The 14,044-nt window shown below is 65.7% G+C and overlaps 1 protein-coding gene across 3 annotated transcripts; it reads right to left on the reverse strand.

The window, feature by feature from the left end:
* Window positions 1-447: 447 nt before the first annotated feature.
* Window positions 448-13,220, reverse strand: B4GALNT4 (beta-1,4-N-acetyl-galactosaminyltransferase 4). Of its 3 annotated transcripts, XM_023654860.2 has the most exons (20): window positions 12,807-13,081; window positions 9,738-9,841; window positions 9,157-9,252; window positions 8,990-9,085; window positions 8,818-8,908; window positions 8,629-8,729; window positions 8,371-8,438; window positions 8,067-8,145; window positions 6,812-6,878; window positions 6,522-6,656; window positions 6,343-6,452; window positions 6,140-6,240; window positions 5,963-6,063; window positions 4,969-5,896; window positions 2,839-3,128; window positions 2,543-2,696; window positions 2,330-2,402; window positions 2,088-2,241; window positions 1,570-1,696; window positions 448-871 (listed from the first exon to the last, which is right to left on the reverse strand). In XM_023654860.2, the coding sequence occupies exons 1-20, from the start codon at window positions 12,955-12,957 to the stop codon at window positions 748-750; spliced, it is 3,150 nt and encodes a 1,049-aa protein (XP_023510628.1). In that variant the 5' UTR covers window positions 12,958-13,081; the 3' UTR covers window positions 448-747. The 3 variants fall into 3 exon arrangements, with proteins under 3 accessions (XP_023510628.1, XP_023510627.1, XP_023510629.1); XM_023654859.2 differs by having other exon boundaries at window positions 4,969-6,063; window positions 12,807-13,220; XM_023654861.2 differs by having other exon boundaries at window positions 4,969-6,063; window positions 12,872-13,000.
* Between the last annotated feature and the right edge of the window lie 824 nt (window positions 13,221-14,044).

A 14,044-nucleotide genomic window follows, 5' to 3' on the forward strand; every position in this document is an offset into this window, starting at 1 on the left:
CTGGCAACTCAGTCCTGGAAACCCCCAACCTGGTCACAGGACAGTCCCCCCTGGGGGGGCCGGTGCTCCTTCACCTGCCGGGAAGAGCAGGGAGGGTGACATGCATGCTCTGTCTTCAGAATGAAGGGGCCCGAGGAGATGGTCAAATGTTCTCTCCTCACAAGTGGGGAGGCTCCACGCAGTCGGCGTCTGTTGTTGGTGGCCACACGACTTCACAGGCTCAGGGCGGCAAGGACGAGGTCCAAAGCCTGCTCCCCTCCAGGGCCCAACACAGAAGCTCAAGGGGAACCAGCGAGAGGCAGGAGTGGTCTTGGGGAGAGGAGGGTGGGGTCAGCACAGGGCATCAGGAGCAGGGACAGTGCCCAGGGCCACCCATGGGTGCTGGGCTCTCTGGTCATCCTGAGGCTCATCTCTGCCCCCTTGAGAGAACCAGGCACAGAGGACGAGTCAGAACTAAAAAAAATATTTCATTTCATTCTGAATAAAAAACGGAACAGACAGAACTCTCGGAAATCCTGAAAACAACGTCATCGCTACAGCAAAATTTCACAGAAATCATCGCACAGAGTGTGGGGACCAAGCCCGGGCCCCGACCCGCTGTGAAGGTGCCTCTCTCTGGGGAGGGGCGCAAAGAGGGCCACGGAGGCCAGAGAGGAGCAGGCACAGGTGGTGGCCGCGCCCTGTGACAAGCCCGGCCTCCTGCTGCCACTGCAGGACTGTGGCCAGGGCTGGGGGGTGGCCTCGTCTTCACGGTCGCTCCATGCGGGAGCCCTTGCGGCTGCGTGTGCCCCACATGCCCCGCTTGGAGTGGTAGTGGTGGTAGAAGTTCCGCAGTCGGAGGCGCTCCACCTCCAGCCCTGCCTGCAGGACCCTGGGGGAGAGGGTGGGGTCAGGGCCCTAGGGAGGGGTGTCCTGCAGGACCCTGGGGGAGGGGGGGGTCAGGGCCCTGGGGAGGGGTGTACTGCAGGACCCTGGGGGAGGGGGGGGTCAGGGCCCTGGGGAGGGGTGTCCTGCAGGACTCTGGGGGAGAGGGGAGTCAGGGCCCTGGGGAGGGGTGTCCTGCAGGACCCTGGGGGAGAGGGGAGGTCAAGGCCCTGGGGAGGAGTGTCAGGACCCCCCCCCCCAAGCCTGGAGAATCTTGAGGGGGGATGGGGTGGTCAGGGCCCTGATGGAGGGGGGTAACTGGGGCTGCCCTGATTCTTCAGGATGCTGGAGTCGGGTGGGATGAAGTAGTCAAAACCCTGGTCCAGGGTCTAGGGATGTCAGGGTTTCCATTACTATAGCATCCCAGTGGGAGAACAGAGACTTAGGGCCACCACCCGGTCCGTGGGATATGGAGGCAGAAGTGGTTCAAGGGCTGTCCCCGAGTTTGCAGGACCTGGGGGTGGGAAGGGGTTTCGGGAAGTGGGGCGGGATCCCAGGGTCTCTCTAGGTCTACAGATCCTGGGAGGCTGAGGAAGAGGAGGACAGAGTCCCCTTAGCATGTGAGAACCTCTGGGGGTCCCCCTCCCCTCAGAGGAGGAGGATATGGAAGTCTCTTCCATCTGGTGAGAATGGGGCAGCAGTCACCTGTCCAGGAGCTCCCAGTCCTCGCCTCCCCACTGGTCGCGGAACTCCTCAGTGTTCATGCCTCCAACGCGGTCAAAGTCTGACTTGTAGATCCCAAAGAGGCCAAAGCCATTCACCTCCCAGTACCCTGGGGCGGGTGGGGCGCCCTTCAGAGCCAGGTCCTGTGGGGCTTCTGCCCCGCCCACAGGAAGGGGTCTGGGGCAGGGTCCCACCACCAGGGGGCTCTCGGGGTCACCTTTCCGAGGTGCTCATAAACCAGGAGCTCTGAGCATGACTGGTGTGCTAGAGGAGGTTCCTAGGGGCCAGGCATGATCCCGGGGGTATGGGGGGTGGGGGGGAGGGAACCTGGGTACTACAAGGGTCCTAGACACTACAGGGGGTCCCGGGCACTATGGGGGGCACTGATGAGGCCCCAGGCCTATCTTGGGGGTTGGGAACGGCCCCCGGGGGAGCCTAGATTTTACTCTAGCGTTGGTGGGACCCCTGGCGTTACTGGGGGGGGACATCCAGGGCATTACCGTGCGGGTCCCCCGGCGAGCTCCCACAGCCCAGGCGCATGACCACAGGCGCGAAGGCCAGCTTGCCCTCCACACAGTGCTTGCGGATGCCATCCAGGATGTTGGGGGGGAAGTAGATGTGCAGGTCGCACAGGAAAACGATGCTGCTGGCATCCTGGAGGTCGCAGGGAGGTCTGAGCTCCACCTCTCCTCCTCTCCGGCCCCCAGCTCACTCTCCCGCCTGCCCCACCCCGCGCACGCACCTCCACTGCATCCACTCCAGCCTGCAGGCCCGCGGAGCGCTCAAAGTTTCCGGTTCGCCTCAGGTATTGGTACCTGGGGTGGGGCAGGAGGAGAGTCACAGGCACTGATTCTGGGAGCAAGGGCAGGAAAACCCACCTCCCTGAGGAGGGAAGATGCGCTCGGTCCTCCCTGGTGGGGGTGGGGTTGGAGAATGGGGTGGAGGGCGCCGTTACCGGGGCAGCCGCGCCGCGCGCAGGGCCCGCTCCACGTCCATGTCCTCGCTCTCAAAGTCCACCAGGATGACGCTGAAGTTCGAGTCCCCGGTGTGGGCGTGCAGTGCGGCCATGTCCGCCAGGAACTGTGCCACCCAGCGCGCCTGGTTCTTCACTGGAGGAGGATGGGGCTACTGAGCCCACCCCGACCTGGCGGTACCCGGCCCAAGGCCAGTGGGGCTCCCTCCCCTTCCCATGTGGCCCCCTGGAGCCCCGCTACCCCATCCTAGGTGCCCGTCTCGCTCACCCCCGCGCACCTGGCACAATGAAGTGTACCATCACGTCCTGACGCCAGGCCAGGCGCAGCGGCCGGCAGAGCTCCGGGCGGCCGTCGGGGCGCGCGGAGGCGGCGGGAGCGGGCTCGGGACTCTCTGCGTCCCCGTCCCCGTCCGCGGCGCGCGCTCCCGGCAGCCGCAGGAAGACGTACTCGGACAGGCGCCGGCGGCCGCCCCCGCGCTCCTGCAACTCCAGCTCCAGGAGGAAGCGGCTCCCGCGCGCGGAGTCGCGGCGCTTCTCCACGTTCACGATGCGCAGGAGGGCGAAGCGCCTGGGAGGCGGGGCCGGGTCAGCCCTCTAGGGCTTTGAGCCTGCAACTCCCGCCCCCAACCTCAATTCTTCCTGCAGAACGCCCTATTGCCCTAGCCCCAGAAACAAGGGCCCATTCAGGAGACGCGGGCGGTGGGGGCAGGAGCGGCTGCCACACACACGTCGCCCCATCACCTCAGGCCCGGCACGGAGTTCCCAGAAGGCGGGAACATTTCCCATATTCCCCACCCCGCCTCCCCAGGGCAGCCCACCATAGGAAGTGTCCCCAAGCCCAGGCCGGCCTCCTCTGGGGTCTTTCTACCACCACTGAGATCCACGGTGACCTTTATGTCATGCCCAGGGACCATCAGGGGCACCCACTGCCCACTGGGAGGTTCGGATGTCCTAAAGCAGCTTCTGGGACTGTCAAAAGTCTCTAACTTGTGGCTTGAGCAGACTTGCTCTTCTCTGGGGTCTTTGTCCTGAGTGTCCCCCATCTGGATGCTTGCCCCAATCCTCCCCAGTGCCCCCTCTCCAAGGCCCTGGGCAGCTCCTCTGAGAAGCCTCCTTCTTGCCTCCCAGGCACCAGTCCAGGGGCTGTCCTGACCCCTGAGGGAAGAAGCAGCAGGCTGCTGGTGAACCCCTCCCTGGCCTGTTCCCTGCACTGGGCCCTGCTGAGTACCTCGCTCCCCCTCCACCCTGCCACACCAGAGGCTTTTCCTCACCCTGGGAAAACAGGACCCTGCCCTGACTATGGTCACTTCTTCCTCCTGCCGCCTGCCCTCCCTTTGCAACCAGTGCCCCTCACGGACCTGGGAGCCCACCTGTGTGACCTCCGAGGGGTCCACACTCCTCTCTCCAACCCCTGCCATCCCCACCATCCTCTCCCTGAGCGTCAGGGACTTTCTGCCCCAAATGGCCTGGGTCAGTCTACACTCTTGCTCCTTGGGGCACCCCCACCCATGCACTGCCCAGGGAGGGTGGGGCACTGCCATGACCATGCTGCTGGATAGACCCCCTCATGCCATGGAACGATGAGCTGCTCTCAGGAAGCTTAGAGCCAAGGGCAGGCTCGTTCTCTCAGCCACCCAGAATCAAGGCCCCCCACTAGAGGGTCCAGGCCATCTCATCACCACCCTGCACCATGACTGTCCCTCACGGCCCCTGGGCTTCCCCTTCTAGGCAGCCACACACCTATCTACAGCTCAAACCCCTGTCCTGCTCAAAACCTTGAATCACAGGCAAGAAAAAGGAGTCCTGAGCGTGCCTTTCGAGGCCCAGGACAGCCCTTCTCCGTCCTCTGCCTCCCAGTCCCCTGGCCTCCTGCCCCATGCCTTTGCTACTCATTCTGTCTGTGCAGATTCTGCCCCTCCTTTAAGGCTCCGCACAACTCTGAGGACTCCACAGTGCCTCCCCTCTGGCCAAACTGGGGCATCCACTCTCCATCCCCCTACCAGCATGGGGTGGAGACAGGACTGGATTTCCAGAGCCTGGGGGAGATCTGAGAGGGCAATGGGGCAAGACCTCTGTACCCCCTCCTGGAGACAGGCTGAAAGTCCTCTAGGAAGACTCAAGAGCGCTGTGCCAGGAGAAGAGGAGGGGTCCAGGTCTAATGTGACAAGGTGGGGTTTGCAGGTGCAGGACAGGAGCCAGCCCTGGGTTGTGGATGGGGGGAGGCTCCCAACACTGACAGGAACTCTAGGCAGTAAGCAGCCTCAGAAAGGAGAAAAGACTGGGGCAGAAGACACTTCCTTGGGGTGTGTGTACCTCCCCCAGATCAGCACCCTGTTAAGCCCTGGGGAAGGTCTGAGAGCCCCACGGAGGGCGCAGTCCCCCTTCCCGCGTGCGCCCCTCCGCCATACCCGCCGTGGCGAGCGTTGAGCCGCTCCATGTACTGAGCCACCACGTCCACGGCCTCAGCCTCGGGCAGCTGCAGGTTCCCAGACACATTGCAGCGCAGGTCATTCCAGTCGGAGCGCAGCAGCTCGAAGTCCATCGCGCCCACGCTGAACGTGCGCTGCCAGTTGATGGCGTCCTCGCGCCAGTGGCCCAGTGCCGGGCCGGCTGCCTCCTCGCTGTCCTCTGATGCAGCCTCGTCACCAGGGGCCCCATCATCGTCCCCTTCCTCCTCCTCCTCGCCGTCCCCAGGCAGCTGTGGCCGGGACACTTGAGACAAGCTCAGGAAGGAGGTCACAGGCCGCGCTTCGGACGACGAGTTCAAGTCCGCCGTGGGTGCCGCGAGTCCCAGCACGCGTGCCTGGCCCTCACGGCTTCCCTGGGTGGCCTGCACCCGGACCAGGGGCCTCAGCTCTGTGGCCTGAGGGCTGCCGGTCCTGCGGCCTCGAGACCGGGGAGGGCGTGGGGGCGGCCGCAGCTGGACCCTGGGCAGAGGTCTAGGGCGCAAGAAGATGCCGCGGAAAGGCGGCCAGGGTGGGCCGCGTGGGCTGAGCGGCGCCAGGGCTGGGGGAGCCCGCAGTCCCGGCCGCATCCGCGTCACGTACACCTTCGCGGGCGGCTTCTGGGCAGCAGTGTGGGGGCGGGGGGCGCGGCCCAAGAGGAGGGGCAGGGGGTGACCGGCCCAGCTCAGCGCCCGGGAGCGCCTGCGGGCCAGCTCGTCCTGGGCACTGGGAGGCGTTGATGGGGCCGGGGTGGCTCTGGCCTGGGCGGGGGTCCCCAGTGCCTGTGTGGGGGTCTCCGGGGCGGGGACTCGGTGGTCACTCTGTGGTGGGGGCGCCTCGGTGGGCTCCAGACTGTCGAGCGGCTCCCCCTCGTCCTCGTCGTCCAGGAAGTCTGCGGGAAGCGCAGGTGAGCTGCTCGGCCCAGGTGCACGCGGGCTGGGGCACTGGGGACACTCACCGTCGGCGTTTAGAAAGAGGAAGGCTCGGCGCTGCACCTCCTCCTCCTGGTCTTCATCCCCCTCCTCACGGTCCATCTTCATGTATTTATAGAACCCAAACCTGCGGCGGGGGCGCGGCATCAGAGACCCGATCTCCCTCCGCAGGACCTCGCCCCCTTTCCTCCTCGCGCACCCACCTTTCCAGGTACAGCGGAGACTCGCGGTAGAAACACTTGTTGTCCGTCTCCATGTGAGTGAGGCGCGTGTGGTCATTGGGGTAAACGAAGGACAGGTACACCTGGGGATGGGGCAGGGGGCTCAGGGAAGGCTGCAGGAGGCCCAGGGGACCTTCGGAGGGGAGGCCCGGGGCTCAGGGAAGGTCTGGGCGAGGGGCGCTCACAAACTGCAGTCCCTGGTATCTGGCGATGGGAAAGTCCTTGACCACGTAGGTGGGGGCGTAGGCACAGGGCTGCAGCACGTTCTCCAGACTGGAAGGCTCCACCCGAGGAGCTGCAGGAGGGGTGGTCACAATGTGGCCAGCCGGGCACACCCGCCCACCCCCCTCGGGCTCCCTCTCACTGAGGAAGAAGGTGTCTCTGGGGTCAGGCCGCAGCATGTCGGCTCTGGGCTCCTCCTGCCGCAGGCGCCCCCCCACGTGGCTGGCTGGAGACTGGGGGATGTGGGCCACGTGGTCCATCTTCAGGGCCGACTCATCTGGGGACAGAGGGATGTGTGGGGTCCCCAGGAGGGCCATGAGACCCCCCCTCACTCCTCCCTACCCCCATCCAGAGATGTCCCAAAGAGACCACCCATCAAGAGCCCCCCCCTGCCCCCCCCCCCCACTCCCGAATAGGCACCGGGCTCCGAACCTGTGTACAGAGAGATGTGAGCAGAGCCTATGACCTCGAACTTCAGGCCAGGCAGGAAGGCTCTCCACTGGGGGTGGAGAGGGTGATCAGGACCAAAGGGTGGGGGTCAGGGTGGGAACAGGCTGAGCCTGGGAGGAGGGGGTCTTCCCTGACGTGGGGGTGGAGGACTAGTGGCAGCAACCCCTTCAAGGATGCAGGCAGCTGGGAGGCTGGATGGAAAAGGAGCAGCGGGGAAGCTGGGGGAGGTCCAGAAGGCTGGGAGCCCTGGTGGCAGATAAGGAGCCCCCATGCTCCCTTCAGGCTTTTCCTGACTTCCTGAGCATGTCCTCGCCTGCTGGTTACGGCTTCCACCCCACCTGCTCCCGGGTTCTATAGCCGTCGCTCTCCCAAAGGTCACAGCTGGCCTTCCAGGGGCCAGAGCCAGCACCTCCCCCGCACCCCCACCATCCATTTCCCCAACTCCTGGGGCTGCTCCCTCTCAGTCTCTTTTGCAGACTCTGTCCCTTCCCCACCTCCTCAAGTTGGGGCTCTTGGGGGCTGTCCCAGGCCCTCTTCCCTTCCAGCTCCTCCTGGGCCCCCTCAGCCACTCCACTGGCATCCGCAAGGTCACCCTGAACTTGCGTCTCCAGACTGGATCCTCCACCAAGCTGAGCTGGGGTGACGCCCACCAGACATGTGCAACATCCAGCAGAGCTGGGCTGAGAGCCCCCCACCCCCAACACGCAGCCAGGCTCAGGCCCCTCCCCTGCACCTGCTGCTTCTTCCACCCCCTCCCTGGTTCCGGACCACAGCCACCTAAAAGTCCTCCCCCAGGCTCGCTGCACACAGAGGGTTCTTCCTGAAGTGCAAACCCAACCGCCTCATTCTCGGGAGGAAGCCAGAGCCGTCAGGTGGCACTGCAGGCCCCGCCTCATCTGGCCACCAGACCCTCAATCTGGGTGGTTCCACACCAGTGCGGTTCTAGAGATCTGGAATTCACCGGATGCACCCCTGCCCAAATTCTCTCCACGGGCTCTCCCCGTGAACATCTCTCATCTCGCAAGACTACTCAGGGGCCGCCTCCTCCATGAAGCCTCCCTGAGCCCCCAGCAGGCAAAGTGGACTTCGGGCCCCTGTCCCTGAGCATCTGCCTTGTCCTCTAGACGGGAATCTCCTCAGGACAGGGTCCACACGGCCCCGGGGGAGTGGGCAGAGGGAGAGGGCAGAGCAGGGGAAGTGGGTCTCCTGAAGCCCCGTGACGGCTGGCCACACTCACGCCCACTTCCACGTGGTCCGAGCCTCGGTCGTCCTGCTTGTGCAGCAGCTCGAAGTAGTACCTCCGGGAGGCCATGAGCCTGGGGACACGAGGAGTCAGGGGGACGTGCCTCCACCGGGCCCCAGGGACCCCAAACAGATGGAGAACCCAGAGGAGGCCGGGGCCAGGGCTGGTCCCTCAGGGCCAGTAGTTTGGCTGGGATGGCACAGGGGCAGTGGTTCCTGCGTCCAGCCTGTATGCCCCTCACACACACACACTCATGCACACACACCTGTGCGCACACACACACTCCCTAGTCACTCACCGCCTGGGCTTGGACACCTGGGAGCTGAACTTGGTGAATTCCCCAGGAGCCGTCCACTCCGAGCCAGTCTGGGGGGCGACAGAGGGGCAGGGGCTCACCCTCTCCTTGGGGGCACCGGCCCCACCCAGTCCCCATGCCTAAGAAGCTGGAAGGAACAGGTAGCCGAGGCCGCGGGAGGCTCAGTGAGACAGATGGGGGTGTGGACAGAGGGGCTGGAGTGGGAGGGCAGACTGGGGTCAGGGCCTCGGGGTTGGGTACCTTGCCCACAAAGGCCACCAGCTGGGCACCCGCTGGGCTCTCGTTTGGACTCAGCCAGAACTCAGAATTGTCATCCGAAGCCACAGAGAACTGCACATCTCCTAGATGCAGGACAGGACTCAGGGGGGTGGGGGGCCCCTCATGACACCCGCCCCTTCGCCCCCCCACACATACACCCCTAACCCGCACCATCTCTTGCCGGGTGGATGAAGCCAAAAATCCGGAGTCCATAGTTCTTCCACTTGGGGGACACGGCCAACTTCTTCACGGTGGTGCGAGTCTGAGGGGGCAGCGACCGCTGATGTCGAAGCCCACCGCCTGCCCTGCCCCAGGGCCAGCCCGGCCGCCCCCCAGCACTCACGTGAGGGAACAGCGGGAAGTGCAGGTTCCTCCTCAGGTGGCCCACGGCGCCCCCACACCAGTCCTCAAACACGTGCAGGTTCACCTGCCCCTTGTACTGGGGGTGGGAGGGGGCCTTACCTTCTGCACAGCCCACACCGGCCCACCCCCCGTCCACCCAGAGCTCACCTCCTCCCGCCACGGGGGCGCCTGGTGGGTGAGGTTCTGCGGGGTTGGCCTGCCAGCGCCCCCAGGAAACAGCATGTTTGGGTCCCACCCTTCAGGCTACAGGATAGGAAGGACACCAGGATCAAAGCTGAGAAACGCGGGCAGGGAGGGGTCACACGACCAGACACGCACACACACACATGACACGCTCATACACCAGTCAAGACACGCCAGCCACACACACCGGGACACGACTTCACAAAGACCCCCTTGGCGCAGCTAGACGCAAGACCTCGAATGCATTGCACCCTGGCCACACACCCGGACGACTCTTGTCACACCTGCCCCTGCAGGCCCTCGACCACGTACATGCCGACACACCGACACACCAGCACACATGTGCAGCCCCTGTCTACCCAGACTCAGAGCTCCGGGCCGGGATGTCTGTCTGTCGGGCCATGCTCAGCACTGGAGCGTGCACGAGTGAGCTGCACCCATGTCCTCCATCCACACAGGCCACAGGTCCCTGTGGCCACTGGCACACAGGCAGCCTTGGGGTTCCACGTGTGCCCACATGTGCTCCTCCCCACGGCCCCACTCACAGCCTGCTCCTCCTCATGGCTCTCACTGGAGTCCTCCACCCTCTGCGTGGACAGCATAGCCCGGACGCCCCGGTCGTCCGTCACGCCGCTCAGCTTCTCGCCATCTGTGGGTGGCACACAGGGCGTGGCTGGGCCCTGGCTCTCTCCAAGGCTACAGCCCCTGCTGCTGGGCTTGGCTGGGGAGCAGGGACCCCTATCTCACGTGGCTGGAGCAGGCAGGCAGGCCACTGTGTCTCCTGCAGAAGCCTCTCCTCCCCAGTCTGCTCCCTCGTGCCCTCGGATGCCCCACCCTACAGCTAGGCAAAGACTCTCCACTGGGCCCTTCTCCCACAACCACCTCTGGGGGGGGCAGCCCCGCCCAAGCCCTCCACCTGGCTTTTCCCAGCCCTGGGCTGGTTTGTGGGAGCAGAGTCATGCATGTGCATGTGCTAGTGTATATGCGTGCACACACACACCCATCTGCCCATCCTCACCAGTGGCTCCACCTCCAGGAAGGCCCTCAGGACTGTTCTGTGTCCTCAGCACTCTTCCCGTGTGCTCGAGTGTTTTGTGTGCCTCCCTCACCAGAACTGAGAGCTAAGGGTTAGTGTCAGAGCTTGTTGTCAGGAAAGCCAACACTGTTGTCTCGAGGCTGAGCCAGCCCCAGCCCATGGCACATGTGCCACCTGCTGCCCTCGAGGCGGGGGCCCAGGACCAATGGAACCCCGGCACCAGCCTGGGCAGAGAAGGGACAGGCATGCTGGTCCAGTTGCCAGAGGACCTGGGGCCAAGGTGGCCTGAGAGGGAGACTGTCCCCTGGGCGCACCCTTCCCAGGTCTGCGTGTGGACACTGCCAGAGCTTGGAGCCCCCAAAACCCTGCCAGCCTGGGGCAGACAGGGTTTTGACATCCATGCCCATCCCTCAATCCAGACCCCAGGAGCTAGGTTCCTGTATGGACACAATTGCCCTGGGCCTCTTCTGTGGGAGAGGGTAACTGCTCATGGTGTCCTGCCTGTGAGACCCCTGTGGTGCCTGCCAACCTGCTCCTCGTTCTGGGTTCTTCCCCCAATCGCTGTCCTCTGTCCAGCTAGGAGGTGAGTCCCTAAAAAGCCTCCTGGCCAAATCCCACAGCCTGGCCCCAATGCCCGCTGCCCACCAAGTTAAGTATGTGGGCATGGGGAGCCTTCCGCAGGGGGTCCCAGCCAGGCTGCCACCACTGTCCTGCGGGGGCTGAGCCCTGCACAGCGAGGTCCAGATGGGCCTCCTGCCTCCCGGCTCACCCTCCCTCGGGGACCTGTGCCTGCATAAGCTGCTGGACAGCGGGACGGCAGCCCTCCTGCCCCACTCCAGTGCCGTCTCCCTGGTGGAAGTGAGGCAGAAGGGCCTCAGGCACGTCCAGCCACTCAGCTCCTCACAAGCCCTGCCCTGGTGGGAGCCCAGGCGGCCCAACAGGAGGTGGGGCTGCAGCCCGGAGCCGAGACCCATGGGCTGCAGCTGCTCCTAGAAGGTGCCACAGGAGGGTTTGATCTTCCAGGACCCTGAACAGCTCCTGCCCACCCAGGAGCTGCAAGGGCAGGCTGACCAGTCCCCAGCCTCCCTGCTGGTCCAGCTGAGAGCAGAGGGGGCCCCAGAAGGGTTCCATGCCTCTACCCCCTCCCAGCTGCTGAGCTAGACTCCGCGGCTGCTCAGGAAGTCAGACTGGGGAAGCCTGTGGTTTCTTGAAAAACCGCGGAGGCAGCTGAGGAGGGGGCTGGTTTTGTTCTCTGTCACCGGATCACGCTATGGGGTCCTGACTTGTTTGCTGACAGCCATGGGGAGGCAGAGGGTTCTTTTAGGGACCGGGCAGTGCTGGGGGCCTCTCAGGGGTGTGGCCGCTGTGAGGCGCATGGACTCTGGGGGGTTAAGACAAACCCCAGAGCCCTGGCTGGGGCAGTCTGTGGAGCCAGGTGTCCAGGTACATGGAGGGGAGGCAGCAGGGCTTCGGCGAGTGGGAGGCAGGAGTGGGACTGAACAGGGAGGTTCAGACCCCAGGGGAGTGGCCCAGGATGCTGTGAGTCAAAGTCAAAGTTCTGAGACTCTGGGAAGCAAGATTCTCACGCCCCACCCCCCCCCATCCTAAGGACACCTGCTTCCTTGAGAAGGGTCAGAGGCAGCCTAGCTGGGATCTTCCCTGCTCTGAGTGGGGGCTTCTGCTCCTGCCTTAGTGGGGGGTTACTCCTAGGGCATCTTCCTCTCCCACCCCCATCTCGGGTTCCAGGCACCCTGCTCCTCCTCCTCTTCCCATCCCAGGTCTTCATCAGTGCCTTCCGCCTGCAGGATGCTCTCCCCCCAAATGCTGTGTGTCAAAGGTCACCACCTCCAAGAGGCCCTCCAGGATCCCCTAACCAAAGCGGAAGGCTCCTCCCCTGGCTCCTTCACACAGTGCTCACCAGGACCTGGTTTGTCTGTCCCCATGGAGGGTGAGCTCGAGGAGCCGGGAGAGTTCACCCCTCGCAGTTCAGGGCTCCCCAGACTGGATGCCCCCCGCCCCCCGCCACTCCTCCCCGCAGCACACAAGCATCTCAGTGCTTGATCACAGGTTTACCCAGGGCACCCCCTCCAGGAAGTTCCAACTGCACGGGTCAGCTCCCTCTACCCTGCTCCTGGGTCCAGAGGCTGGATCTCTGCCCCTGCCCGCTTCCCCAGCAGACGGGGAAACTGAGGCTCTGCGAAGCAGGCAAGTGGTGGAGGCGCAGCCAGACTTGGCCTCCGGGAAATCCCGGCAGGCAGGGCCTGGGGGAGGAGATCTCTCCAAGTGCCCACCGTTAACCCTGTCGCTACCGGCTCCAGACCAGATCCCGGAGTCCGCTCGGGCCGAGGGACGCCCCCCAGGGGGGTCGCGCACGTCACTGCTGACGTCATCGGACGCCCGGGCCGAGCCGAACCGCGCCCCCCACCCCGACAGCGCCGAGCTGGGCAGGGCGGACGCGGTCTCCGGGCGGGTCTGGCCTTGGCCGAGACTCGGGGCGGTGGGAGGACCCGGACCCGCGCCTCTCGGGGCCCTCGCCGCCCCGTCCCCGCCCCCCACCCCGGGCGCGCCCCTCCCGTACCTCGCCCGTAGCCCAGCCGCTGGCGCAGCGCGCGGCCCTGGCGCACCAGGCTCAGGTGCACGTACGTGAGCCACGCGGCGCAGGTGAGCAGCACCAGCAGGAGCAGCAGCTTGATCTGCTTGCGGATCTTCTTCACCGGGAACCACGGCATCGCGGCCGGTCCCGCCCCGCCCGGGCCGCGCTCAGCGGCGCCGCTGCGGCCCCCGGCTCCCGCGCGCCCCGCGCCGCAGCCCCCGGCCCCGCATGGCCCTTTGTCCGCCGCCCGCGGCCAGGGGAGCGGCCGCGACCCCAGCCTGCCTTGGCCGCGGGCCCGGTGGGCGGCGGCGCAGCTCCCGGCTGCCCCGCCCGCCGCCCGGCCGCTCCGGCTCCACGCTCCCGGGCCGCGGCGGGACCGAGCAGCATCCACGCTGCGGTGCTACCCACCGTGAACCGGCGGCCGCGCGGCGCCCGCCAATCGGGGCCCGGCCAGCCCACCGGGAGCCAATCCGCGACGCGGGGGGCGGGGCCGGCGGGTTAGGGTGTGCCCGCCGCCCGTCTCCACGCGCCGCGCGCGCATCCACCTGGGCGCGCCGGGCCGCGCGGCGCGGGGGCGCGGGGACACGGGGTGCGGGGCATGGAGAAGTGCGGAGGACCGGGGACGCAGGGATGAAGGGTGTGGGGAGCGAGAGGTGTGCGGACAGGGGTTGCGGGGTACGGGGATGTGCGGGGACAGGGGACACGGAGGACCGGGGACACAGGGAGGAGGAATGTGGAGAGCGAGAGGCGCAGGGACAGGGGTTGCGGGGTACGGGGGGCTGCGGAGGGCCGGGGACGCGGGGACATGGGGTGCGGGGTACAGGCGGGTGCGGAGGCCCGGGGACGCGGGGACAGAGGGTGCGGGGTATGGGCGGGTGCGGAGGCCCGCTATGAGTTGGGGGACAGTGGGGACACAGGGAACGGGTTGGGGGCAGGGTGATGGGGAACACTAGGGGCTTGGGGAACGTGGGGGAAGGCTGAAGAATGGGGGCAGCACGGTCTTGGAGTTGGAGCAAGCCTCTTGAAAACAGTGCACCCAGAAGGAATGGGAGCTGGAGCTGGAGGAAAGAGGAAGGAAGTTTGGGGGAGAGACACTGGGTGGGTGAGGATGCAGGGTGAGGGGCTGGGCTGTGTGGGGGCGGCAGACTCCGTGGAGGGAGACTCAGGAGGGTCTGGAAGCACATGGCTTCACCCTGAGGAGGATGAGGAGCTGCCAAGGGATC

Source organism: Equus caballus, chromosome 12, assembly GCF_041296265.1.
Source record: "Equus caballus isolate H_3958 breed thoroughbred chromosome 12, TB-T2T, whole genome shotgun sequence".
In the NCBI taxonomy this organism is placed as follows: domain Eukaryota; kingdom Metazoa; phylum Chordata; class Mammalia; order Perissodactyla; family Equidae; genus Equus; species Equus caballus.